At 43.3% G+C, this 25,387-nt stretch overlaps 1 protein-coding gene across 1 annotated transcript in view; it reads right to left on the bottom strand.

Moving 5' to 3' along the window:
- The window catches only part of SLC6A12 (solute carrier family 6 member 12), a 95,765-nt gene that overhangs the window by 8,935 nt on the left and 61,443 nt on the right, over positions 1-25,387 (bottom strand). The window contains exons 7-14 of the mRNA XM_077468958.1: positions 24,083-24,217; positions 21,852-21,955; positions 18,530-18,654; positions 12,039-12,151; positions 10,282-10,419; positions 9,551-9,653; positions 9,363-9,463; positions 8,151-8,321 (exon numbers count right to left, since the gene is read on the bottom strand). Of these exons, the coding sequence (XP_077325084.1) occupies positions 8,151-8,321; positions 9,363-9,463; positions 9,551-9,653; positions 10,282-10,419; positions 12,039-12,151; positions 18,530-18,654; positions 21,852-21,955; positions 24,083-24,217 (990 nt within the window). The remainder of the gene's footprint in view (positions 1-8,150; positions 8,322-9,362; positions 9,464-9,550; positions 9,654-10,281; positions 10,420-12,038; positions 12,152-18,529; positions 18,655-21,851; positions 21,956-24,082; positions 24,218-25,387) is intronic.

Here is a 25,387-nt window from a genome sequence, read left to right as displayed (position 1 = left end):
CAGCAGAGGAAAAAAGAGGGGGGAGGGACAGGGGTTGGGACTTTAAATGAAGCTCATGGCATCTCGCATACACAGTTTTACCAATTACCGTGTGCCCGCTCCTGATGAGTGGCAACCATCCAGCCACGAAACGCATCGAGCCACTAGTAGCCGCGCTCCATTTCTACCAATACACCTATATTCAATCAGCCATATTGATCAGACATCCTATGGTTTTAGCTTCCATATACAACTCATTATGGGGTTCTGCCCCTCTGCAGGTTTTGTGCTGGAGCTAACTTGGAGACTATCTGTCATTAACTATCTTTTATATAATTGTATCATCCATACATGTGCATGAATGTATATATATATGAACTTTGTCAATTAATTTAGTCATGTATTATTGTTTACTATTTTTGGTTTTATACAATTTTGTATATCTTAGTATCAACTGCACTTACCCAATTGCACCGTGCTAGTTACTATCATGATGCATTACTGTTTTACCCATGTTACTAAGTTTATCAACTAATAAATATCAATATATTTTTATATATTTATTTACAATTATTGTACTCTTTTGCAGACACGAGCTTCATTTAAAGTCCCAACCTTTGTCCCTCCCCCCCTTTTTGTCATTAAATAGGGAGGGAGGCATTTGGCCTATTAGACCTTTGCATCATATAAAGTCCCAATACAATAAAAATATATACTTTTTCACACGGTAGAGGAAGTCGGTGGAGGAGTGAAAAACTGGAGCCGCTGCTTGCACCCCACAAGGACCATGCTGGAGGACACCACAGCCCGCCACATAGATTGGGTAAGTCAGACTACCCGCCGCCTGTGAGCGGTGGTAGTGCCGCACCACTGGGGGGAGGGGGGTTGGTAGCAGTGCCGTGTCGCCGGCCGCCCCGGGGGGGGGGGGGTCTCACCAGCTGCCACTGATGGACAATTTCTTGACTCTGGGAGGTGTTAAAGTAACATACACATCAATGGCAAAACCAAGTAGTGGTGGGGGTGGTAGTGACACCACCCCAAATGATCCACAATGGCTCAAAAGTGATATGGTCCAGAAATGTTTAGACACAATAAAGGTGAATAAAGCACCTGGACCAGATTGCATCCACCCACAGATGCAAAAAAAATTGAGCGCTGTCATTTCAAGGCCATTGTTTCTAATATTTAGGGACTCGTTCATGACTGGAATGGTGCCACTGGATTGATTCCATTGTGGTGCCCATATTTAACCACTAGGCACCCGCGCTATAGGCGAAAGACGGCTGCAGCGAGGACGCCAATTGCCGGGAGGCCGTCCCTGGATGTCCTCCTGTTTACTTCCTCGATGCGTGCTCCCGCAAGCTCGCATCGGGGAAATCCTGTGCTGGCCGTGTCCTTTGGACACAGCCAGTCACAGATCGCTGTAAATGGCCAATCACAGCGGCCGTTTACAGCGAGATCGGCGTGTCCAATGAGAGATGATCTTTCCCCAGTGCCACCTGTCAGTGCCATCTGTCCCCAGTGCCACCTGTCAGTGCCATCTGTCCCCAGTGCCACGTATAAGTGCTATCTGTCATCAGTGCCACGTATAAGTGTCATCTGTCATCAGTGCCACATATTAGTGCCATCTGTCATCAGTGCCACGTATCAGTGCCACCTTTCAGTGTCACATGCCATCTGTTATCAGTGTCACGTGTCATCAATGCCACGTATCAGTGCCATCTGTCATCAGTGTCATGTGTCATCAGTGCCACGTATTAGTGCCATCTGTCATCAGTGCCACGTGTCATCAGTGCCACGTATAAGTGCCATCTGTCATCAGTGCCACGTGTCATCAGGGCCACATATTAGTGCCATCTGTCATCAGTGTCACGTGTCATCAGTGCCACGTATTAGTGCCATCTGTCATCAGTGACACGTATCAGTGCCATATGTGGGGAAAAAATGACAACATCAAAAACCTCACCATACCTCTTACTAAATACCTTGGAATGGAATGTATTTGTACTTTCCTGGCTTGTTCGGCTCGCAAGAAATGAGAGAGGCCACCAGTACATCAGGTGTGATCAATTTTTTATGATTTGCACCACAGCTTGTAGACTCTCTAAAGCTGGCCATACACCTATAGATTATCTTCAGATTTTCTATGGTTAGATGGAAAAAGTGCAACAGATTTCTCATTGTTCTCTAAACTGTGTGGATGGAGGAATCTCCCACTTTTTCCATCTAACCATAGAAAATCTGCAGATAATCTATAGGTGTATGGCCAGCTTAACTTTCATAAAGACCAAATAATATCCTGTAATTTGGGTTATTTTTACCAAAGATATGTAGCGGTATAAATTGTGGCCAAAATTTATGAAGAAAAATTTATAATTTGCAAAATGTTATCACAGAAACAAAGAAAAATGCTTTTTTTTTTCAAAATTTTTGGTCTTTTTTCATTTATAGCGCAAAAAAATAAAAAACTCAGAGGTGATCAAATACCACCAAAAGAAAGCTCTATGTGCATGAAAAAAAAGGAGAAAACATTAATTTGGGTACAGTGTTGCATGACTGAGCAATTGTCATTCAAAATTTTTAGAGCACCGAAAGTAAGTGCCCAGTTGTTAAGTGGTTAAAAAGGGATCAAAGTCTTTGCCAACTATAGATCTGTTCGTTTAACTTCTATAGTTGGGAAGATACTGGAGAGTTAAATAAAAGACCACATAGACGAGTTCTTGCTGGAAAAAAATATTTTAAGCAACAGACAGCATGGATTCATGAAAGACAGAAGTTGTCAAACAAATCCGATTTCTTTTTATGAGGAGGTAAATAAAACCTTGGACAGAGGGATGGCTGTGGACTTGGGTATACCTGGACTTTGCAAAAGCATTTGGCACAGTTCCTTACATACGGCTCAGGTGTAAAGTAAAGTCTACAGGCTTGTCGAGATCAATTTGTAAATGGATAGAAAACTGGCTAAAAGACAGAATTCAGAGAGTAGTGGTTAATGATTCTTACTCTGAATGGTCTAAGGTTATTAGTGGTGAACCCCAAGGTTTAGTGTTGGGACCCTTACTTTTTAATATCTTTATGAATGATATTGGGTCTGGGATTAAAAGTATGATTTCTGTCCTTGCAGATGACACTAAGGGGTTGATTTAATAAAAGCAAATAGCCTGTGCACTTTTGAAAGTGCAGTTACTCTGCAAGTGCAGTTGCTCCAGAGCTTAGTAAATGAGGTAAAACTTCACTTTACAAAAAAAAAAAAAAATCACATGCAAGGAAAATAAAAAAATAGCATTTTTGCTTGCACATTATTGGATAATGGAAGTCAATAGAGCTCTCCCTCATTTACTAAGCTCTGGAGCATCTGCACATGCACTTCAAAAGTGCACAGTCTATTTGCCTTTAGTAAATCAACCCCTAAGCTATGCAGTGGAATAACGTCCTTACAGGATGTCTCCAATTTACAAGCCGACCTAAATGCTCTGTCTAATTGGGCAACTAAGTGGCAAATGAGGTTTAATGTTGATAAATGAAAAGTTATGCACTGGGGGGGATAAACATATGCATGCTTCCTACATACTAGGGGGATTACAACTGGGGGGGATCAATGGTGGAGAAGGATCTGGGGGTTTTGGTAGATCAGAAGCTCAATAATAGCATGCAATGCCAAGCTGCGGTTTCCAAAGCGAGCAAAGCCCTTTCTTGTATTAAAAGAAGTATGGACTCCAGAGAGAGAGATATCATTTTGCCCCATCATTGGTAAGACTTCATCTGGAATATGCAGTTCAGTTTTGGGCACCAGTTCTCAAAAAGAATATCGGGTAACTGGAGAAAGTGCAGAGAAGGGCAACCAAACTGATAAGAGGCATGGAGGAACTCAGCTATTAGGAAAGATTAGAGGAACTGAATCTATTCCCTCTTGAGAAGAGGAGACTAAGGGGGGATATGATTAACATGTACAAATACATAAGTGGTCCATATAATGAACTTGGTGTTGAGTTATTCACTTCAAGGTCATCACAGAGAACAAGGGGGCTTTACGTCTAGAGGAAAAAAGATTTCATCTCCAAATATGGAAAGGTTTCTTCACAGTAAGAGCTGTGAAAATGTGGAATAGACTTCCTCCAGAGGTGGTTCTGGCAAGCTTTTTTTGCCTTCCTCTGGATCAACTGTGGGTATAAGATTGTGTATATGGGATTGTATTTTTTTTTTTTTTTGGTTGAACTAGATGGACTTGTGTCTTTTTTCAACCTGACTAACTATGTAAGTATCCCAACAGAACATTGCCCAAAACATTACACTGCCTCCACTTGCTTGTCTTCATCCTATACTGGATCCTGGTGCCATCTCTTCCCCAGGTAAGCAATGCACACGCACCCGGTCATCCACATGATTCAACTTCAAAGGCAACATGTTTACTTGTTGCCTAATATATCCCATGTACTTTAAGATGCAATAGTAACAAAATAATCACTTAACCTGTCAGTGGTCATAAAATTATGGCTGATTGGCGTATGTGCCAGTTTTCAATTACAAATTTCCTTCTTACCCTGTCTCTTTGTTGTGTGATAAGATATGTCAATAAAGTGTAGCCCCGACCTCTGCAGGTCTAGTGGTGACCTTCAGGGCCAGGGAGAGCTGACAACCCTCTTCACAGTATGGGTTACTAGGCATAATGGGTGTAGTGCAAGTTAGAAACATGGGCACCAGTCACTTTTTGGATGCAAGAAAAAGATTTATTGTCTCTTAAACAGAACTGGTGGAGAGAGGGTTAGGGCCAGAACACCCTTGGGCAGATGTAATAGCAATTGGCAGACTCAGAGAAAAAGTAGGCAGACAACTATACAGGTTGAGGGCCTTTAAGTTGGTTGCAGCACTGTATTTGTAGAACTGTTGTCTCCTATGGCAACTGAACTCTTCAACTTTAATGTAGATCTGAACACTTAAAGGGATTGTAAAGTTTTTTTTTTTTTTTTTACAAATAACAAACATGTTATACTTACCGCCACTGTGCAGCTCGTTTTGTACAGAGTGTCTCCGAACCTGCTCTTCTGGGGTCCCTCAGCGGCTGTCTCTGCTTCCTCCTGCAGGTACTTCTCACGTTCATGCGAGCTCCCTCGCATGGTGAGAAGCACCTGCGGGCACACTGCCGTGATACAGCCGGCGGCTATAGCCGCTCGCTGTATCACACGGCCCCACCCCCGGCGCCGCGTCATTGGATGTGATTGAAAGCAGCGCGAGCCAATGGCTGCGCTGCTTTCAATCCATCCACTCCAGCCAATCAGCGGCCAGGCTGAGTGGCGAAGAGGCTGTCGGGGGTAGAGCGCGGGACTTTCGAGGGGTCAGGTAAGTAAAACGGGGGGGCTGGGGGCACCGGCACTGTCAGATGTTTTTTCACCTCAATGCATAGAATGCATTAAGGTGAAAAAACATTTACCTTTACAACCCCTTTAACTCGGTGTCCCCATTTGCAGATCTTCACTCACATCTCACAGACTCTTAAGCCCCATACACACTATCAGATTTTCTGCAGGTTTTTGTCTTTAGATTTACCAAAACCATGTAGTGCAAGCGCCTGCCTGATTGCATACAAATTGAAATTCCTAAGGTTTGACCTCATATTATATGGTTTTGGTAAATCTGAAGACAAAAATCAGCAGAAAATCTGATAGTGTGTATGGGGCTTTACTGTAGATTTTCTCACTGAGCTCCCAGTCTGCTCATCAGACCTTCAGATCCCAGCTGCCCGCTGAATCCCTTGAGCTCCTCCACAACAAACCAAGTGTCACCCACACTGTCCCACTGGGTCCCTGACTTGGCTCTTCAGCTAACCCTCTTAATCCGCGTAAGCACCACCAACCCTGTTCTGCTGGGTCCCTAGCTTGACTTTGCTGAATCTTTCGCCACTTCTTCCCGGTCCCTGGCTAGTGAAAAAGGCTGCTCTGGTACATCTTCAGACTTCACAAACCTGGCCTCTGATAACAGGAGTAGTTGTTCCTTGCTGATGACTGTGTTCCCTTTATCTCTGAGCTCTGGTTCTCATTTGCCTCTGATAACAGGAGTGGTCGCACATGTGGCAACTGCTTCTCCTTCACCTGTGGCAACTACTCAAGCTGAGCCTCTACACACGTGGCTAGGCCTCAGGCTTCAGGCCTAACCTTCAGCTGCTGCTTCACATACAGCCCCCAGGCCTCCGCCTGGGGCTAAAAGAACACTAATCACCAGACTCCTTCCCCTTTAAATAGACTATCCCAGCATGCAAAGTAGCTACTCTGATTGGCTGAGGAATTATGTCTATTCATATCCTGAACTTACTTTGATCTTGTCATTCTAATGCCAAAGGCACCAGTGCCACCTGTTGACAGAAGAGAGAGATGCACCAAATCCAGATTTAGGGAAAAGTTGGTGAATCTCCCTAACAATCAGCCAGGCTATAGTGCCTTAAAAAAGTATTCATACCTCTTGAAATTTTCCACATTTTATCATGTTCCAACCAAAAACATAAATGTATTTTATTGGGATTTTAGGTGATAGATCAACACAAAGTGCCACATAATTGTGAAGTAGAAGGAAAATGATAAATATTTTTGATTTTTTTTTTTTACAAATAAATATCTGGAAAGTGTGACGTGCATTTGTATTAAGCCCCCTTTACTCTGATACCCCTAACTAAAATCTTGTGGAATCAATTGCCTTCAAGAAGTTACCTAATTAGTAAATACCTGTGTGTAATTTAATCTCGTTATAAATACAGCTGCTCTGTGAAGCCCTCAGAGGTTTGTTACAGAACCTTAGTGAACAAACAGCATCATGAAGGCCAAGGAACACACCAGACAAGTCAGGGATAAAGTTGTGGAGAAGTTTAAAGCAGGGTTAGGTTATAAAAAAATATTCCAAGCTTTAAACATCTCAGGGACCACTGTTCAATCCATCATCTGAAACTGGAAAGAGTATGGCACAATTGCAAACCTACCAAGACAGGTCCGTGCACCTAAACTCACAAGGAGAGCATCAACCAAAGAAGCAGCCAAGAGGCCCGGGGTAACTCTGGAGGAGCTGCAGAGATCCACAGCTCAGGTGGGAGAATCTGTCCACAGGACAACTATTAGTTGTGCACTCCACAAATCTGGACTTTATGGAAGAGAAGCAAGAAGAAAGCCATTGTTGAAAAAAAGCCATAAGAAGTCCCTTTTGCAGTTTGCAAGAAGCCATGTGGGGGACACAGCAAACATGTGGGAGAAGGTGCTCTGGTTAGATGAGACCAAAATTGTACTTTTTGGCCTAAAAGCAAAACTCTATGTGTGGTGGAAAACTAACACTGCACATCACCCTGAACACACCATCCCATCCCATCCCTGAACACACCATCCCATCCATGGGGATGCTTTTCTTCAGCAGAGACAGGGAAGCTGGTCAGAGATGATGGAGAGATGGATGGAGTCAAATACAGGGCAATCTTAGAAGAAAACCTGTTAGAGTCTACAAAAAACTTGAGACTGGAGCAGAGGCTCACCTTTCAATAGGACAATGACCCTAAACATACAGCCAGAGCTACAATGGAATGGTATAGATCAAAGTATATTCATGTGTTAGAATGGCCCAGTCAAAGTGCAAATCTAAATCCAATCAAGAATCTGTGGCAAGACTTGAGAATTTCTGTTCACAGACATTCTCCATCCAATCTGACAGAGCTTGAGCTATTTTGTAAAGAAGAATGGCAAAAATGTCACTCTCCAGATGTGCAAAGCTGGTAGAGACATACCCAAAAAGGCTTGCAGCTGTAATTTCAGTGAAATGTGGTTCTACAAAGTATTGACTCAGGGGGGCTGAATACAAATGTACGCCGCACTTTTCACATATTTATTTGTAAAAAAAAATTGAAAACCATTTATCATTTTACTTTCACATCACAATTATGTGCCACTTTGTGCTGGTCTATCACATAAAATCCCAATAAAATACATTTATGTTTTTGGTTGTAACATGACAAAATGTGGAAAATTTCAAGGGGTATGAATACTTTTTTCAAGGCACTGTAGCTACCACCTAGCAGACTAAATTTGTTAACAACCCTCCTTAATACCAGGGTGCTACAAAAATGAATCCTATTTTGAAATGAAAACTTAAAACTAGGTCCAATGCACAGGATTTCTTTTGACAAAAGTAGTGAACATTCTTACCTGTGTGAATGGACCTTTGGTCCTTAGGATAATATATGCGGCGTAGACCGGGATACAGATCATCGAAGAGATGGCCATGAGCCAGCCAATAGCATAACCCCATGGTGGGTACACATAGCGATTATTGTACTTCAGGGGCGTATACTTGATTAGGGAGAAGAGGAAGGTGCCCTGCAGAGATGGAAGCATTTTAAAGATACAATGAAACAATATTCTCATTAGGCACTCATTTTCATGAGAAAGCTCACAAGAAATAGCTTTTATGTCAGCCAACTTTTACGAGTTATTAGTCTTTCAAGCTTACATTTTTTTTAAAGAAAATTACAAATATGTTATACTCTCCTGCTCTGTGCAATAGTATTGCACAGAGCAGACATGGACCTCCTCTTCTGGGGTCCCCTGCCAATGCTGTAGGCTCCTTCTCTTTTTGGTGCGCCACCATAGGAAGCTGCTTCCTATTGTGGCACAACTGTGGGCTCGCTTATGAGTTGGACATTATGCATCTATAGACACACTCAATCCAGCTTGGCCCCATCCCCCGCTCCCTTCTCACAGGATTTGATTGACAGCAGCAGGAGCGAATGGCTATCTCTGCTGCCTCTCAGTACTATGAATGCTGGGAGAGAGGGGAGAACCACTAGAGATGGACACATCGCTGGATTGAGCGAGGACTCAACTTATAAATAAAAGGGGGCGTGAGGGAGCAATACTAATACTGGCACAATTTTTACGTTAATTTTGAGAATGCATTAAGGTAAAAAATGTCCTGGCTTTAAAAACACTTTGGGGGTTATTTACTAAAGGAAAATCCACTTTGCACTGCAAGTGCATTTGAAAGTAAAGTCGCTGTAGATCCGAGGGCGACATTCATGGAAAATAAAAAACAGCAGTTTAGCTTGCACATGATATGATGATAAAATCAGAAGAGCTTCCACTCATTTCAGATCTACCCCTTAGATTTACAGCAACTGCACTTCCAAGTGTGTACTTTCAAGTTCACTTGCAGTGCAAAGTGGATTTGACTTTTAAAAATAACTCCCTTTAAGTATTATTACGGGATAAAATGGAAAAGCTTGGAAAGCAAAGGTCTAAAAAAAAGGCCTTAGTACAAGTTGTACTGTCTGTATTGCTGTGGGCAAATGGCTTTGATTAATAACCACAAACCATACAACAAACATGCAACAATCTCATCTTCTCTGTTAAAAGACTCACCATACAGACAGCAGGGGTGGCCACCAACCAGCAGAACTTTATCACCGGCCATGGGCGATAGCCAATCATATCCTCAATATTATCATAGAATCGATCAGCTCCTGGAAAAAAAAAGTGAAGAATTATACTTAATACAGTTTGAGCTAGTGCTCTTGTACAAAAAACAAAACAAAAAAACCCTGACTTACCATACACCCAGGCGACACAAACCACTTCAAAGATGGCAACCAGCAGCAAGCAGGTCCCACTGGCGGCATAATAATCAAAAAGCTGGAAGACGTACATCCCACCCTGTGAAAAGAGATGTCATCATAGGAGAGGAAAATAGGCATGCTATTATATATCATGTCTCACTGTTTTAAGACACAGCTGTGATAGATGCAACTGGTGTGTTGGGTGAGACAGAGGGCTCAGGGCAACAGATAGGAAACAGGACTGCATAGAGGACCAAAGACAGACAGAGGACTCAAGATAGCATAGTGTATCCAGGGCAGGACAAAGGTCACATAACAGCAAAGGACCCAGGATGACCCAGGAAAGCACAAGTGACCCAAAGACAGCATAGAAGACCCAGGGCAACACAGAGGACTTTGGGCAGCACAGATGATCTAAGACAGCATAGAGGGCTCATAACAGCAAAGAGGGCCCAGGACAACCCAGGTGACCCAGAATAGCATGAAAATGCTCAGGGTGGCACAAAGGATCAGAACAGCATGGGACACTACCAGAACAGCCAAAGGGCCCATGACAGTACTGAGGACCCAGGACAGTACTGAGGACCCATTACAGCACAGAAGACCCATAACAGCACAGAGGGCCCATGACAGCACAGAGGACTAAGGACAGCACAGAGGGTCTAGGACAATAAAAAAACTAATTTTAGAAGCTTGTCTACTGATGGGGAGGAATAATACTGTACCTCAGTCAGAAGGATAAGTCCCAGGAAATAGCAGATGATGGCTATTGCCAGAATGAGGAATTCGCGCCGATATTTCTTCCGGAACACCTCAGGAAACATATCAACAATGGCTGTCACCAGGCTCTCTACACAGACAAACTGCAGAGAGAGAATTGATATATCTAAGTGTATCATACCTAATTGCAATAACAGCAGACAACTCTTCATGCTCTCAAAACAGTTAGGTATTCCTGTCCTTACCATGAAGAATTAAACTTGCTAATATTTGAAAGAACAATTCTTTCCCCTACTGCAAATACCTGTTCCTACTGGCACTGCAAAGAAATGTCCTGTCCTTACTGGAAGTATTTCTTCCTGCCCTTACTGCAAAAGTTTCTGGTGCACCTTACTGCTAAAAAACATTTCTTACCTTCACTGCAAGGAATACTTTCACCATTACCACTGGCAACCCTTCCATCTTTTACTGTGGAGAAATCTTTCCTTTGGTAATGTTTTCTGCTCTTACTCCAAAACTTGTTTTACTTTATACTACTTTTTTGCTCTCGCTGCAAAAAACTCAGAACTTTTCCTGCTCTTGTCTCAAATAATTCTTGAGTCTTTACTACTGCTAAACGACTTTAATGATCGTACTGCAAATAATTTTTCATCTTTACTTCCAATAACATTTCCTGATTTTACTTCAAGTAATTTTTTTTAGCCCTTACTACTAAAAACCTTCTTGTTACTTGTTGCAAAAAAAATATTATTATTAGGAATTACTTACCGCAATTTTCACTACGAAGGGCTGCCATTAAGAGTTAATGGTACCCCCAAATATTTCTTAAAAGCAGTGCATTTTTTGTGTGGCTGCATGGAGGTGTGCAAACATGTGTGACGCACTATCACACCTGCACAGATGTGAACCTAGCCTTAAATATATGTAGCGCCGGCTCCTGAAGAGCACGCACTATGTGTTTTTCAAGTTTAAGGTTACACCTGAACTGCAGTTTGGTTTGGGTACAATTGTCTAAATTTGGACCTCAGCATCAGTCTGACTGGACTATGGGATGTTCAGCCTGGCCACAGGGGGCACTGTCTCTTCTGGCAGGCATGGAACTATGGTCTGGTTGGGTGCTTAAGTTACTATCTCTTGGAGCCCGCTTAGTGGCAGTGGCGCTCTTGCTGTGCTTTCTGGGAGAGGGTATTTAAGATGCAGATGTCATGTGGTTCGGGGTTCCGGTCCAGAAGGATGTACTGACTTCATGGTCCTGGTCCTCCTGACCAGCCCCCAGGAAGGCTATGGTCTGGGGTGCGGATCCACCTGATCTTGTTGTCTCGGGGCTGGCTAGCCCGAGGCAAGGAAACTAAAGGAGGATTCTGAGGTGTTTGGGTGCCATCTCCGGTTTGGGAGAGACCCAGTGACTTCACGTCATCCAGGGGAGGACTCTTCAGAAGAAGGCCATGTACGGGTTGGTTTCTTAGCAAGAGCCTGGAGGAGCTGAAGTACCCAAGAGAATCCAGTCTCGTGAATATTGCCAAGCTGGCTGAAAGATCCAGGTATCACACGAGTGTTCTACAAGTTTAGTTTTCCTACGTGTTCTACAACAACGTCTGTGGCAGAGACTTATCCTTGTATGTTCTAGCAGCTCCTTCAGGGGTTAGTGCTACATATATTACTGTCCTTTATGTAAAAAAAAAAATATCCTGCCCTTTCCTGCAAATATATTTATATATATAATATAGTAATCAACTCGCAGCCCCCTCATGTCTTTCCATACCTGACTGTCCAGTCCCAAGAAGATGAGCATAAGGAAGAAGAGGCATGACCAAAGAGGTGACACAGGCATCATTGTTACAGCTTTTGGATAGGCAATAAAAGCAAGTCCAGGACCTATATTGTCAAGGAAGCATCAATAAAGTTTAGAGATTTTAGTGCAGAAAAAAAGGCATGGTAAATATGAAGGCTGGCATATATTTTATATTATTACTCATAATAGTTATACAGGTAAATATTTTAGCACCATCCTTGAGGTCTATTACTAGAGTGAGGATGAAATTGATCATCAAATGGCAACTTCAGTTTAAGATAATAAAATATATAAGTATTCTTGCGTTACTATGTAAATATATAAAATGTGACTGCTGCAAACATCGAATAGGGGTCAATCCATACCAATACACACAGAAATTAAGAAAGATAATTGGTGCTGTGCTGTACATCTAAAAAATCTGAATAGTAAAAATTAAACTATAACAACAAACAATATGATGCTAAAGGGAGTGGTACACATGCAAATAAAAAAAGTGAATGAATGAACAGAAACACATCAATAATGTAAACACTTGCGTGACTAATTCCAAAGTGCAAAGTGATAGTGCAAATCATATAATATTAAACAAGTGCAGCACCAATTATCTTTCTTAACTTCAGTGTAAGGACATAGTTCGGTATGAAGTCTTCAATATCCTACATTATAATGAGGTCTTCAAGACCCTGCTTTAGCATGAGGTTTGCATGATCCTGCTTTAGAGTTAGTTATTCAAGATACTGCTTAATCCTTGTGTTCAGTGTCAATGTCAGGCATTGCAATCCTACTGCACCAAAAGGTCTTTATGATCCTGCTTCAATGTGAGGTCTTCCAGACAGTGCTTCTTTATGAAGTCTTCAAATCCGACTTCAGTGTGAGGTCTTCAAGAGCCCACCTTATTGTTAGGTCTTCAAGATCCTTTTTTAGTGTGAGGTCTTCATGACCCTACTGTGTAAGATCCTTAAGATCTTCTTCAGTGTGAGATCTTCAAGATCCTGCTACTATTAAAGGCAGTAGTCTTCAAACTATGTCCCTCCAGTTGTTCAGGAACGACAATTCTCATCATGACTAGTGAATGTCAGAGTTTTACAATGCCTCATGGGATGTGTAGTTCTGCAACAGCTGGAGGGCCGTATTTTGAAGATCCCTGGTATAAGGTGTATATTCAACATCTCACTTTACCGTTATATCTGTCCTCAAGGTCTGACTAGAGCATAAAGCTGAATTCAAATTGGATCTTCCAAGAAGTCTCAATAAATCTTTTAGTCTATAATACAAGGACTCTACTACATTTTGAGATCCTCAAAATGTTAAGTATTTGCTACACCTCTTCATTGAGGTGCTCTTGTTCCATCTATATAGTCATTACACATTTGATAGTACTAAACACTTGCTGGATTCTAGAAACGCTTTATTGGACCATCATTTTAAATCCAGATATTGTTGCAGTCTGGAAGGATGTGGTCCATGGGCCAGTAAATTACATCTTTTGATTTTGTAATTGCTCTCTAGGTTTGCCATCATCCTACTACACCAAAAGATTAGTTAGGATCCTACGAGTAATCCTGTCATGAGAGAAATATGAAGGCTGCTATTTTCAATCTGGTTCTCAGTGTTCTGAGAATACTAGTTGTACAGCTGTTATGTTTACCCACTAGCTTCAGTATATTCTAAATATCTGACCATGAACGAATATCTTATCTGAATTCTTGTTCCAAGTCAGTGACTTGTAGCAAGAGGGTCAGTCTGACAGCCTGGTATTCTCAGAAGAAAGTCAGCATTAAGCAATGACAATCAAGTAGTCCACGCAGGTGGGAGGTTGTTATGCTGATTGAGGAGACTGCTGAGCACTCTTGTCTGCACAGGGACTCTTTCTTTGTGAAATATTGATCTGATGCGAGTGGCTTCCTGGTAACAGTTACATAAGCCTGGATGGATTTTTATACTTGTGAGTGTGATTTTATTAGAGCACCAAATGCTTGATTCTATGGCGTGCACTATGGGGGTTGTGTTTGTTTTCTCTGAGTCCTCCATCTGGGTGATGATCCTAGCAGCTGAGGTGAAGCACAATATTCCTTCCTTGGAAATTGCCTTGACCTGGCATGAAAGGGAACATGCTTCTGTTGAGCTTTGTATATGAAGGTCTATGCAGTAAGGTGAGAGTTTGTCCATGGGTGATGGAGGTTACACTGAATGATTTAATGAGATGCACTGTCTGAAAATTAAAGAGTATATTAAGAATTATACAGGGCTTTTTTTCAAGTGGAACGTGCTGGATCTCTGTTCCACTACCTTTGGCTCAGGCCCCCTGCTGATTGCTCACCATTATCACTTGTAAACACACAAGTGTGGCTTCTTTGTTTACAAGTGAAAACATATCTCCCAACAGCTCCCAAAGATATCTGATCTCCTGAGCGGCTCACACTGAGTGCAGGATGGGGACAATGGAGATGTAGGTGCCACCTTGCACAGCCAGGCACATGAATTTTCCATACACTCTGGAGTAAAGAAGCAGTCCTTGCAGCTTGTTTTTTTTTTTTTTGTATAAGGGGGATTTGAACTTGGATGGGGCAGGGTTAATGTGGGATGCCCATTTGATCAGCAGATCTCTTCAGGAACTCAACCTATATAAGTCCAGTATATACACACTCCTTTCTTCTACCTCCAGCACACACTTGCTTGTAGAACTACAATTCCCAGGACCAGCTAGCACGTTGGTTTTGATCCAACACTGACTCAGTCAGATCCGTGCAATTGCCCTTCGCAGACAGGGACCGCAGGTCCCTTTTGGTGTAGCAAAAATAGAGAGGTCTTTGGTGCCAACTGTCCTTTTCTGTGACTACTGCTCCCAGTACCACCTCTTCAGGCACTGCTAGCCTGCCTGGCTGTAGCTGCCCCTTTCTCTACCCCTCCTGGCTACTTCTCCACAGTCCTCCCAGACTCACTCCCAGATTGCTTGCACCCAGTCCCTTCAGGCATGCTTCACAGTCCTCCGACTGCAACACTCACCAGCCCATGTGGCTGTCTTGCCCCCTGGAATTTGCCTGGCAGTGTTCTCCTGCTCCTCTCTTTGCTCTGTGCCTCCTCATCAGCAACCTTTTGTGTGTCATGAAGAGGGGTCCCTTCTGCATATGAGCCCAGGCCTGAGTTCAAACCCCCCCCCCCCCCCCCCCCCCCCCAGACTGAGGAGCTACTCTTAAAGCAAAACTCTGCACTGCCCCAGCTGGACTGACACAAAGTATTTGAGGGGGCCTGCCCCCCACCAAGCCTTCTGCTGAGGATTGATAAGGGCCACCAGAATACTCCAGGCAGTTCCATATTACTTTCCATCCCATTCGTCTAGAAGGTTCCAGTACATTTTAGAAGCAGGGGGACGTCTCAGTGATGCTGCCTGTGAGTCATCTAGCTCTCCCAGAGTCACTCAAACCCTGACCAAGAAAAACATACAGGCTTGCACTAACACATAAACTCTATCACTTTAGCAACACAGCTAGGGAGTGCTACATAAGTAAGATGTGGAAGGTAATAGAGCTTTTAAGGAGGGAAGGAGAAGATGGGGGCAGTGAAGGGGGGGGGGGGTTTGCATGCATAGGTAAGAGCTGAAGAGGAGTGAAAGTGAGATGTGGATAGAGGATGCAGATATATGCAGCTGTGGAAGAATGCGGAAATCTGAACTCCGCTATCTTCTACTCTTTTGCCACTCTTTTGCTAGCGGAGGAGCCCGGCTTTCTGATTCGTCTTCTTCTGTCGCTGTTGTCGCCGCTGCCTTCTTTTCTTCTTCCTTCCGATGTTGACACAACGCTCTCTCTGGCCGAAATGCCAGGGACGCGTTGTGCGGCGACTTATATAGGCATAAGGGGCGGGGTCACCGGGTGATGTCACATGGTGACCCCGCCCATTATGATGTCACAGTCCTGGGGGATGCTGGGAAGAGGTCCTTGTCCTCATCAACATTGGGACAAGGTGCTTGTCCCCATGTTGAGGGCACGCGGCCTGGTACGGTTCAGGAGGGGGGTGCTCGCTCGTCCCCATCCCCTTTCTTGACCGGCCAGGCTGCGTGCTCAGATAAGGGTCTGGTATGGGCTTTGGGGGGACCCCCACCCCATTTTTTTTCCCCCTTAAAATCCATACCAGGCGACGGCGGCTAGCAAGGTGTTAATCTCGCCGATGGAGACGAACGTAATGGTTGTCTGGAAACTGTAGATTTATTGTCATAACTTACAGCGCATCTATGATAAAAATGTAAAATCATATGAGGTGTGTCTATTAAATAAGGAGACTGTGATTCCATCTAGTAAACAAAGCAGTCAGAATCGGTTATAACTGCATGTGTGGTGACCTTGAACTTGTTTGAACCTGCATGACAAGCAGCAACACTCTATGACGTTCAGTTGACTGTAAGTCGCCATTTAGTTTGGTTGTGTTTTCTGTAGTGTGCTGAAAAAATGCTAAGTTTAAAAGTTGTACAACATGTCAATTTGAAGTTTTTTGTAAAATTACAAAAAAACACCACAGAATGTTTTCAAATGCTTACTACAGCTTATGGGAATGACGGCCTGTCTCGTGCAAGTGTGTTTGAGTGGCACAAAAGATTCAGCAAGGGACGTGAGAATGAATTCCCAAATGGGGACTATATTGAAGGGGACAAGCATTAAATTTGTAATATATATAAAATATATATAAATAAAGATGAGTTATTTAATCAGTCTCGTTATTTAATAGACACACCTTGTATATTTATTTTCACTGTGAATTTTAATTCATTTAATATTGCTATTGTAGCACCCTCTAGTGAGTAAATTCTATCCTAATAATCTGAATGATCTTAAAGATTATAAACTTACTTCATGAAGACCCCACAAAAATACTTCCTTGAATTCAGTGACACGTATTCACTATACCCTTTGGCTAAGCACTGCTATGTCACATATTTCAGTGCCTTCTGAACTACAGAGGAGCTGAGAGGAGGAGTTTCAGGAGGGGGAGTCAGTACAGGAATCGCTGCTGGCAGGCAGCAAGGTACCATGGGATATGTAGTTCTCAGAAATTGAAAGTAAGAAGCGGAGAAGCTGCAAAGCATACAGGAAGTTGTGGAAAGCAATGTCCAGCAGAGAGGCAGCAATGGCAACATGAAAGGAGATTTTTCAAGTAAGCTAAGTTAATTGGATTGTCTAAAAAAAAACTATTGTTTGTATTGCTAATACAATGTTGATGGTTTAAAATGAAAGTGTAGGCATAAAACTCCTATAAAAGAGAAGTATGGCTTTCTGAAAAACATTTATACTCACCTAGGTGGATGCACATTGATCCACCTCTGTTCCCCCGCCGGCTCTGCAGTGAGAACTGAGCAATCAAACACAGTTGATAGCTCCGTTCTCCCGACCTCTCTGAACAGAGAGCCAAAACTGTCAAACTGTCAGTCAGCGGCTCTCTGCTCTCCCCTCCAGCGCTCACCGGAGTGCTGGGTTGTGGAGGGGACAGGAGCAGATTGCTGAGGGGCTGAGCCATGTGTCAGTCCAGGCTTCTGGGTGGATCCCGACCATATGGCCAGTGACTTTCCAGAGCAAGGCCCAGCTCTGTGATGTCAGCCGACAGCAGGCTTCAGGGTCACAGGAGTGCAGAGCTACCTGCGCTCCTGTGATCCAAAGGAGAAGTATAGCCAAAAAAATATTTGGCTATAGTTCTCCTTTAAATATAGAGTGTAGCTGTAGCCCCCATTGATGTTGGCACATTCATAAGCCCTTGTACACACGGTCGGAGATTCCGACGGAATGTGTCCTATCGGACCGGTTTGTCGGATAATCCGACTGTGTGTGGTATGCATCAGAATGTTTCCGTCGGAATATCCGTCGGACCCAATTTTCCAACTTGTTGGAAATATTTTCCGACCAACTGGTTCGATCGGACATACTCCGATTATGTGTAGAGAATTTTGATCGGACCAAGTGCCACGCATGCTCAGATCAAATTCCTACATCAAAGCTATTGGCTACTAGCCTGAATGTAGTCCCATCGTAACAAAATTACGTCATCACGTTCTGAAAGATCGGATTTTTCGAACAACTTAGTCCGACCGTGTGTATGCAACAGTTTCCGACAAGATCGGACGGACAAAATCCGACGGATTTGGTTGTCGAAATCTCCGACCGTGTGTACAGGGGCTTAGAGAATTAGTTGCTGTAGTTGGACATGATATCACAGGTGTACTTTGAAAAAGACCTTATCTAGGCAGCATTTCAAACTTCTCACCCATCAATACAGCTGTTTGAACACAAGACCCGCTAAACAATATGAAACGTTCAGCTGTATACAGCTCAAATAAATGTATTTCAGCTTTGTATTTATCGGTTTGATTGGAATTCAGCTTTAACCCTTTCAATTAAATCATTGAATGTTTCATATTCATTTGCTTTTTAAAATATGTTATACACCTGCATGGCAATTGGAATCCTTCAACTTACCAGACTCTGCCACCTCAGAAATAGGAACCCCCTGTTCCCGGGCCATGAACCCCAGAACAGAGAAAATGGCAAAGCCCGCCACGAAGCTGGTGATGCTGTTCAGGAAGCACAGTGCTATGCAGTCCCTATACAGGATGAGAACATTAAAAGCATGGTTTGACAGAAAGATGTTCAATATTAAGGTGTTTAATACTACCTAACAACCTATTTTTACATTATCACCCTATAAAAAAATCTGAAATCCATATATGGGAACAAGTGCCAAAGTGCAAGTCAATCTGCAGAATGTTGTCATGCTGACATGTTTTTAGTACTGCAGGGTCCAAATTTGGCATGGGGTGATGCTGAATGGGTTTACTTCCTCTTTGATTCCCTGCAAAGGTAAAGCATAATGGACTACTATACATCGCATAGTAGTCCATTATGTGTCACTTACCTGACACAGGAGCCAGCGAAGTCACCGCTGTCCCCTGTAGTCCGGAGCATCCATCATCTCGGTGGGTCTCGCTGCTCTGCTGCTGTCATTCGGCGAAGTCGCGATGAGGTCACTCCCGTGCATGCGCACGAGAGCCACCACTCGCGGCATATCGCTGTTGACAGAGGCGCGCTCAGTGCGCCTACGCGCCGCTGTCTATGGTACATGCGCCGCAGACAGCGGTGCTCGTCTTTCGGCAAATATCTCCTAAACCGTGTAGGTTTAGGACATATTTCTTGGACCTACAGGTAAGCCTTAATCTAGGCTTACCTGTAGGTCAAAGTTGGTTGTAAGGGTTTACAACCACTTTAAAGCCGGCGGTGAGGAGGCGATACATCTAATGTGATCCACATGCAGATTGCTCTTTAGACAGCAAAGCAAGTGTAAACTAGGCCTAAGGGCCAGTTCACAATGGTCTGAAATGTACTCTGACTTCGAGAACACAAATCTTATGACATGTCAAAATCAATGGTTCCCTATGAGAGCTGTCTTAACTGACTTGTGTCGGTCCGACTTTGAAAAAGGTTGATGCAATACTTTAGTCCATTCAATTCAAATGGCTGAAATCACACACAAGTCGGATCATCATCTTAACTGATCTGACTTGTGGCATGGGGCTTCTGCGCTGAGATCAAGTGTATGCAATGTTAGCAATGTAAAATCCCACCCCAAAAATGGCGTGGCACCCTCCCCCCCCAAATCCATACCAAGCTGTTTGAGTCTGGTATGGATCTTGAGGGGGAACCCCACGCAGTTTTTTTTTTGGCGTGGGGTTCCCCTTCAAGATCCCTTCGGGTCTGGTATGGATTTTGAGGGGAAACCCCACTGTCAGGGAAATGGCCGAATAACTGGAAATCCTGCCAGCACTCATGGTAGCGCCAGACGGATTCACACAGATGCCTGACGGCATGAGCGGGTGCACGGATATGCGTATTTCCTGTGCTCTGTGTATCCTGATCCTTGGACTTTCCACTACCGACCTGGTTTGTTGTTACCCACATATTCTGAACTCCTGGCTTGACCCCTGACTTGCAACCTGACTCTGCTCCTGCCTGTTCCCTTGTCTTTGACCTCAGCTTGGCTCACAATTCTGCTATCTACTGTGTATGATCCTGGCATGCTCCAGTTCTGCTATCCATACCAATCACTGACTGATCCACTGTGTATGACTCCTGGCCTGGCTTCTGACTCCATTCCTTGTTCGCTCTGCTGTCTTACCTGTGACATCACCTAAGCATAGCTGCCATACAGCATACCCAGCTCGCTCCAGTCACTCCTGGTGATCAGCTCATCTAACAGCAGTAACTGGCAAACCCTGCTTCTGGGCACTGCACTCCCTGTACCACACCCAGGGGTGCACTGCACTTAACCGCAAGGGGCGCCCTCCACGCCTCACACCTGAAACCTGACACCCACGGCAAAAAAAAAACAAACAGCCTGGGCGCTCCCCCCCCCACTCAGAATCCATAGCAGATCCTTATCCGCGCCTGCAGACCAGCAGGTAAGGAAAGTGGGGGACGAGCGAGCGCCCCCCCCCCAAATCATTCTCTCAACATAGGAGGGTGGGTGCCTTGGGGCAGATGGGGTTCCAACGTCAATCACGATGTCTTCTTTCTCCATTTCCTCTGGTGATGTCTTCTTTCTTTGTTTCCTCTGCCGATGTCTTCTTCCTCTGCCGCAGCCCTGCTGAAATAAAATCCACCTATGATGCTGGCTCCTGACGTTTTGTCAGCTCCGGCGTCTGGCAGTTCTTATATAGCTATGGGGCGTAGCCATCAGGTGATATCACCCTGAGACCCCCCCCCCTTGTGATGTCATGGACCGGGTCCATGGTATCACAAGGGGCAGGGTCTTGGGATGACGACACTTGATGGCCACACCCCATAGCTATATAAGAACTGTCATATACCTCGAAACTGACATAACAGTGGAAGCCAGCATTGGAGGAGGATCGGTTTCTTTATTTTTAGCGGGTGGGCGGCAACAGAGGAAGAAGACATTGGCAGAGGAAGTGGAGAAAGAAGACATTGGTGGAGGAAGCGGAGAAAGAAGACATCATAGTTACATATGAGGCTGAAAAAAGACACAAGTCCATCAAGTCCAGCCTATGCGTGTGATTATATGCCAGTATTACATCGTATATGCCTGTATGTTGCGGTCAGTCGTGGTTTGACCTTGGAGCTATGATGCAGGACATTCTTCATTTGAAATAAGGGATTTGTCAAAAGCTGTCTCTTGTTTTTTGTAACACTACACTGCTTCTTTTTTTTTTTCTGAATATGTAGGGGTACAATGTACAATGTACCCCATACTTATTCACATGGGGGGGATTCGGCTTTCCAGATTTTGATAAGCCCCCTGCCTGACCAGGGTTGTGGTGAAGAGGCCCTTGTCCCCATCAACATGATCCAAAGCACCCACCCCCCCCCCCATGTTGAGGGCACGTAACTGGTATGGTTCAGGAGGGGTGCTCACTCGCCCCGCCCACTTTCCTGATCTGCCAAGCTGCATGCTTGGATAGGGGTCTATCCAACCATACTGAAGGGATCTTTAAGAGGAACCCCACGCCAAAATGTAAAGAAAAAAAACTGCTTCATCCATTCTAGAGCCAAATAAATCATTTTGATTGGTCAAAGGACAAGTGACAATCATCTCAGATTTTGTTCATTGAAATCGCATGGTAGTCTGACCTGAAGTCACAGGGAAAGTCGGATTGGAAGTTGTGCGACTTTCGTGTCGGATCAGTGTGAACATGGCCTAAGACACATTGACTGCATTTGACTGACACTTTTTTAAGCATATGTCAAATAAACTTATTAAAGCTGAATCATCACTTCACGCACACACCTGTAACAGTTGTTGTTGTACTTGTTGTAGCTCCCAAGTGCAGTCAGACACCCCTGGCAGATGGCATACGAGAAAAAGATTTGGGTCCCTGCATCCATCCATACCTGCAAAATAAACAATGTTTACAAAGCTTTTCTATGCCACCACAATCAGCATGACATAAATACCTGCAACACTTCAATTAATGTGTGTTATGGTTTTTATTACATTATTTCTAGAAAACATATTAGTGGGGGGCAGCCATGTGTTATTATAATATATATATATATATATATATTTGTTTTTTTGTTTGTTTTTTTGCTGTTCGTGTCTCATTTGGAAGAGTTCTCCTCAATTCCTGTCCTGGTGACACAAAAAATAGCAAAATAGTAAGTAAGAGGAGATCTCGCCAAAGTAAGGCAAAGCCCCATGCTCAAACAGTTGATACCTAACCGTCCCCATTGGATGATTTCATCTCACCTGTTTCGGTTATTCAGTACAGCTTTAAAAGTTTTGATTTGCCATCACTTTTTCTCTCAGATACAATGGCGAATCTCCTTAGCAGACAACATGAAAAAAAAACCTGACCAAAGTTCTAATGCCGCGTACACACGACCGGACTTTCCGTCAGAAAAGGTCAGACGGAATCATTTCATCGGATATTCCGATCATGTATGGGCTTCATTGGACTTTTGCTTTCAAAAATTCTGATGGACCTAGAAATAGAACATGTTTTAAAGTTGTTGTAAACTCTCCCCCACAACTTTGTCCCATGTAAATCAGCATAAAAAACCCTAATGAACACTGCTTGTAGATATCTCCTTACTTGCTTAGTATTGTTGTAATCCTTTTTTTTCTTTATAATCACGTCACTGAGCATGCCCAGATCTCCCCTGATTTACGGCACACTCTCTATGTGCTTGTCTATCTGTTATCAGGACTTCCTACGGCACACCACTGAACTCCCAGGAGACTGCAGATGGCGCTGCCTAACCCCTGAAAACAAGTTTTTTTAAAGTTTCTTTAAACAGTAAGTAATATGCGATTTGGGCTGGATTACAGTGGCTATAGTTTGATAATTACTTATTATAATGGACTAAATGAAAAGAAGCATCAAACTGGGAGAGTTTACTGCCTCTTTAAATCTTTCAGACGGAATCAATTCTTATCGGGAAAACCATATCGGGAAAACGACGCAAGGGCAGCTATTGGCTACTGACTATTGAACTTCCTTTTCTAGTCCCGTCGTAAGTCATCGCATTCTAAACGAATGGACTTTGGTGTGATCGCGTGTAGGCAAGTCCGTTTCAGCAGAACTCCATCGGAACTCCGTTGGAAAGACCGTCAGAGCTTATTCTGATGGAAAGTCCGGTTGTGTATACATGGCGTTAGCCTTCCCTACTCTGATCTAAGCTAAAGTTTTTATAATCTTTGAGTGCAACAATACAAAATAACCAATAAAGCCAGGTTGCTGGTTGCACTGTCTCTCAAATAGCTAGTAGAGGGAGCATTTTTAAAGTGTTACCAAACCCAGGACTCTGCATTTACTACATCTGGTCTCCCACAGTACACAAAACATGGAAATGCAATTATTTTAGTAAATATGAACGGCTAAATTAATTTTCTCATCAGCAGTATATAGCAGTCTTGTGACTTTTATCAGTGTCCGGTTAAAGCTTGTAGAGGGGAGTTTTTATTCTTCCCTGATTGTCCTATGAGGCTGCAGGACCCCTGACCCTCTATCTGAACAGTGGGCCCTGTGCTGATCACATGTACTCTACCAAGAAAAAATAAAACTCCTTAGACACCAAACTGAGCATGTGCAGCTTGCCCCCAAGGCTCTGTTTCGGGAGATGGATTGGGTACTGTGGAAGAAGGGGAGGATCAGAGAAGACAGGATCAAACAGCCTTTTTACACTTTGCAGAGGATTAACCCCTTAGGTTCTACAGTGAGTATAACAAGCATGCTTTACTGCATATACAGACTGATTTTACTGTTGTGGGTTTAGTAAAACCTTAATAGAAGTTCCTGTCAAATATGTGGTCATGTCAATTATAATGTCATTTCAAATAAATGTGCACTAAAACTACACAATATTTCCACTTTTAATCTACTGTATACTTTCCAAGGGCAGCACTGCAAAATATTTAGTCTCTGTCCTCCTCTGAAGCATTCATGATATACAATCATTCTCTGAACTTGTAGTTCTGGTCAGAAATCTTATTTATATGCTGCCCATGACCCACCTCACCTGAGGGTCCTTCAGTCGGCTGATGTCTGGATTCAGATAAAACACAATCCCCTCATAGGCTCCAGGGAGCGTCACTCCTCGAATCAATAGGATGAACAGCATCACGTATGGAAAGGTAGCAGTGAAGTATACAACCTATCACGAGGGGGAAGTGTTAGACAACAGACAAAAAAATAAATAACTGTATAATAAGACAAACAGACAACATACACTGTAAAAAATGGACCCTCGCGCCACTAAGTGCTAAAACGTGAAAATATATCTAAATACGTGTAGAAAATGGAAAATGTACCAGTAAAAAAACCAGTGGAATAATACAAAAGTGCAAGTGCTACTAAATAATACAAAATGCAGCGGGACAAAGTAGTTAACACAAACTATCGCATAAAATAAATAAAATAAAGAGTCCTGCGCAAATCGTGCCACTGAAAAAATTAATAATAAATATGAATATAAAAATGTGAAAAAATGTAGAAACAGTCAATAAAAATAGATCAAAATTCACACACCGATGATTGAGGATATAAAGTGAAAAAACGAGAGAAAGAACGGGACCAAATGTTCCAAGATTTATAAATCCAGGCTCTCAGAACTCTCACCTCAAGATGAAATAATCAGGCAAATGAAAATAACCCCAATAACTTCTCCTTTGCTTCTCTGTGTACAGTAACCAAGGAATTGCAGATAAAGCATGTAGTATACACTTCTGCCACTAGAGGGCCATTTCCAGCTCTTAGATGTAATACTGCAGATATAGGCTTGTATTTCCGTAGTATGGAGCTTAAAGAGAGCACAGAGGAGAGGGGGAAAGGGAGAGAGAGAGGGGACTCCAATCGTGTAGTGGTTCAAATGAAGTAAATAAATTTATTAAGCAATAACCTAGACTCTCACATTTCAAAGTAAAAATTCACACAGATAGAATAAGATGGAGATCTGGCGTCTTCCGCCAGTCTTACGCTACTTCCGGTTTGTCCTACGGCCACTCCCTACGCGTTACGTCATACCACGTGACTTCTTCATGGGGAACTTCACGGAAGTCACATGGTATGACGTAACGCGTAGGGAGTGGCCGTAGGACAAACCGGAAGTAGCGTAAGACTGGCGGAAGACGCCAGATCTCCATCTTATTCTATCTGTGTGAATTTTTACTTTGAAATGTGAGAGTCTAGGTTATTGCTTAATACATTTATTTACTTCATTTGAACCACTACACGATTGGAGTCCCCTCTCTCTCTCCCTTTCCCCCTCTCCTCTGTGCTCTCTTTAAGCTCCATACTATGGAAATACAAGCCTATATCTGCAGTA

This window comes from Lithobates pipiens, unplaced genomic scaffold (genome assembly GCF_037356315.1).
Source record: "Lithobates pipiens isolate NorthernLeopardFrog02 unplaced genomic scaffold, aLitPip1_a1.2 Scaffold_8, whole genome shotgun sequence".
NCBI classification, from domain to species: Eukaryota; Metazoa; Chordata; class Amphibia; order Anura; family Ranidae; genus Lithobates; species Lithobates pipiens.
Note: the sequence above shows the minus strand (reverse complement) of the source record. Positions and strands in the feature narration are given on the sequence as shown.